The sequence below is a fragment of the Eriocheir sinensis genome, chromosome 30 (assembly GCF_024679095.1).
Source record: "Eriocheir sinensis breed Jianghai 21 chromosome 30, ASM2467909v1, whole genome shotgun sequence".
In the NCBI taxonomy this organism is placed as follows: domain Eukaryota; kingdom Metazoa; phylum Arthropoda; class Malacostraca; order Decapoda; family Varunidae; genus Eriocheir; species Eriocheir sinensis.
In genome coordinates this window covers 7,374,926-7,377,850 of record NC_066538.1, presented here as the reverse complement: position 1 = coordinate 7,377,850, position 2,925 = coordinate 7,374,926, and the positions used below count along the sequence as shown (strand labels likewise).

General features: G+C 64.2%; 1 protein-coding gene across 1 annotated transcript in view; it reads right to left on the bottom strand.

The window, feature by feature from the left end:
- Window positions 1-386: 386 nt before the first annotated feature.
- The window catches only part of LOC127005537 (silk gland factor 3-like), a 3,006-nt gene continuing 467 nt past the window's right edge, over window positions 387-2,925 (bottom strand). The window contains exon 1 of the mRNA XM_050874463.1: window positions 387-2,925. This exon is cut by the window's right edge and continues 467 nt beyond it. Within this exon, the coding sequence (XP_050730420.1) occupies window positions 2,113-2,925 (813 nt within the window). The 3' untranslated portion in view covers window positions 387-2,112.

Below are 2,925 nucleotides of genomic sequence, written 5' to 3'. Positions count from 1 at the left end.
CACATAATACTGTAATGAATGAGATGTAGCTCAGCAACACACACACACACACACACACACACACACACACACGAGGCGTCACGAGCGGTCTTTATCTAGCGTCTGAGCTTAATCTCGCGGCCTGGAGGTGGCGGCGTTGAGGTCCCGACACGGCCAGCGAGCGGGGGCTTATCTCCCCTGAGTGGCCGGCAGGTGTGTGGGTGCAGGTGTGGCCGTCTCCTTATCTCCTTGGTCTCGTTCGCTCTTTCACTTCCGGTCTGGCTTGGCGTTTTAACTCCTTTTTTATGGGTTTGGTTATGTTATCCGGACTGACTCGCTTTTCTCTCCTCGCTGCGGCTTCGCTAGTTTTTCCAGTCTTGTGCCGGAGTCAAATCAAACCAGCCAAGTAGACAAATCTTTCATTTATTATTCATAATAAGTTTAATACAAGGCTATGTACAGTCGTGACTACAGATCCCAAGTGTTGTTGATGTTGACGCTCTTGTTGACGTGGATTGTATCTTATAACCTCGACGTGATCCTTTGTACTCTCACACTAGCGCGACGCCCCTGCTGCCTCCCGCGGCCTCGTGCGCCGCTCGCCTGCTCCCGGCAGCGCTGGTCGCCGCGGGGAGGGTGTCAGGATCACCTCGCCACCTACATTACTTCTAGGGAGCCTCAGTACAGACATTCAGGAAACATTAAGAACAAACACAGAGAGGGCGGGCGTGAGGCGCCGCCCGCCGCCCGCCGCCCCGCCGCCCACGCCGGCCCTCCTCACCCACCGCACCCACTGCTGCCGCTCGGAGCCGCAGCTGGACGCTAGGAGGCAGGGAAGGGAGGAGGGGCGGCCGGCCCCCGCGACGAGCGGCTTCCATTGATGGGGCGGCGGTGCCCGGGGCCGCGCCCCCGCCCGGGGCCGGTGGGCGGCAGGCAGCGGTGGGCGGCGGGGAGGTGGGCCGAGGGCGGCGGACAACGGTGGGAACAGGTGGGCGGCCGGACGCTCAGGGCGAGTCACTTCGGGTACTTCGGGCCGCGGGTCCTGCGGACTCGGCCCGGCGGACCCGCCGCCGCCGGCCGCCCCGGCGGGCGGGGGAGTCGATGGTGGCGGCGGCGGCGGCGACGGGCCAGTGGGTAGCCCGCCCTCGGAGCAGCAGTGGCGGGAAACAGTCAACACAAACTAAATATACTTAGGGTTAATCTAGGTGTGAATTATACATATATTACAAGGAAATTATTATAAATTCAGCTCTTGAGACATATCACATGTGCGGCGCCGGTGGCCGCCCCGTCACGGCTCCCACGGTATTTACACGTCGCTATGTACAGCGTGGCGGCGGCGGCGCCCGCCGGCCCGCCAGGTGGTGGCGGCGGCCCGCACCAGCGCGTGGCGGCCGGGCTGAGGCTGGCAGGATGGTGGCGGCGAGTGTGTGTGTGAATGTGTGAGTGAGTGTGTGTGTATGTGTGTGTGTGTGTGTTGATACGGGCGGCGGGCGGGCGGGCAGTGAGAGGGTCACCACCGCCGGACGGACCCGCGCCCCACCACCGCCGCCACCATGTATTATTATTAATTTTCTCGGCGGCTGAGGCTGCGGCTGAGTGTGGCGTGAGGCTGGGCGGGGCCGCCCGCCCACGGCCGCCCACGGTCGGGGTCGGCGGGCCGCTCGCCGCCCGGCACCGCCACCACTGGAATGTTCCAAACACGCACACAAAAAACTCGAGGTAACCGCTACATAATGTCCACACGTAATTTGAAGCTCAGTCTTCGCACAGTGGCGGGGTCTGCGCGGCGCGGCGCGGCGCGGCGCTGCCGTCCTGGGGCGCCTCACTCGCTCCTCACTGCGCGCAATATACGTTTATCACCAAGGGAGTTTTCACACACATGGACACACCAGTTTTTCAGTCTGGTAAGGATGGTGTGGCGGCGGCCGCCCCCTGGGGCGCCCGGGGACTAGAGGGCCGAGCCTCGGCACCGCCGACGGGGGTCGGCGCGACGCCCTGAGGAAGGTCCGCGCCTGGGCGCCTCCAGGAACACGAGGGGCGGGAAGGGGGTGGGCGGTCCCAGAGGGGTCGCTGATGGCTGCGGCTGGCCACTGGTCAGTTAGCTGGCTCCTGCCACAGGTTGAGCGACCATCAGTGGGAAACCGCATGGGAGGGCGCCACTGTGTGAGGGGGCATCTGGGGCGACAGGAGGGGCCCCGGGGGCGAGTGCTGGGGCGGCAGGTGTGTGGGGGAGCCGTGCATGGTCTGGTGGGTGTAGCCAGGGTACTTCAGCTCGCGGGCCAGCTCCACGGAGCGGGGCTGCCCGTAGTCGCTGGTGGGGGTGATCTGCTGGCCAGGGCCCGGCGGCGTGCCGTTCACCACTTGGCCGTCAGGCCCCTGGCCCAGGATGGGGGGCGTCATCCTCTTCTCCTTCTGTCGTCTGTTGCAGAACCACACACGCACCACCTCCTTCTCCAGCTGCAGCGTGTCCGCCAGCTGGGTGATCTCCTGCGCCGAGGGTTTGGGCTGCTTGTGGAAGTGCTGCTCCAGCGCGCCCTTCACTGACACTTCTATGGAGGTTCTCTTTTTACGTTTCCGCCCCTGGGCCGCGATCTTGTCGATGGAGGTGGGACTGCCGGTGGTGGAGTCTGCCTCCTCCAGCCACTTCATGAGCAGCGGCTTCAACTTGCACATGTTCTTGAAGGACAGCTGCAACGCCTCGAACCTGCAGATGGTGGTCTGGGAGAACACGTTGCCGTAGAGCGTGCCGAGAGCCAGGCCCACGTCGGCCTGTGTGAAGCCCAGCTTGATGCGCCTCTGCTTGAACGACTTGGCGAACTGCTCCAGGTCGTCGCTGGTGGGGGTCTCCTCCTCCACCTCGTGGTGCACGTGGTGGTCGGGCGTGACGGGCGACTCACAGTGGATGTCCCGAAGGTGGCCCGGGTGCATCTGGTGGGGCATGAT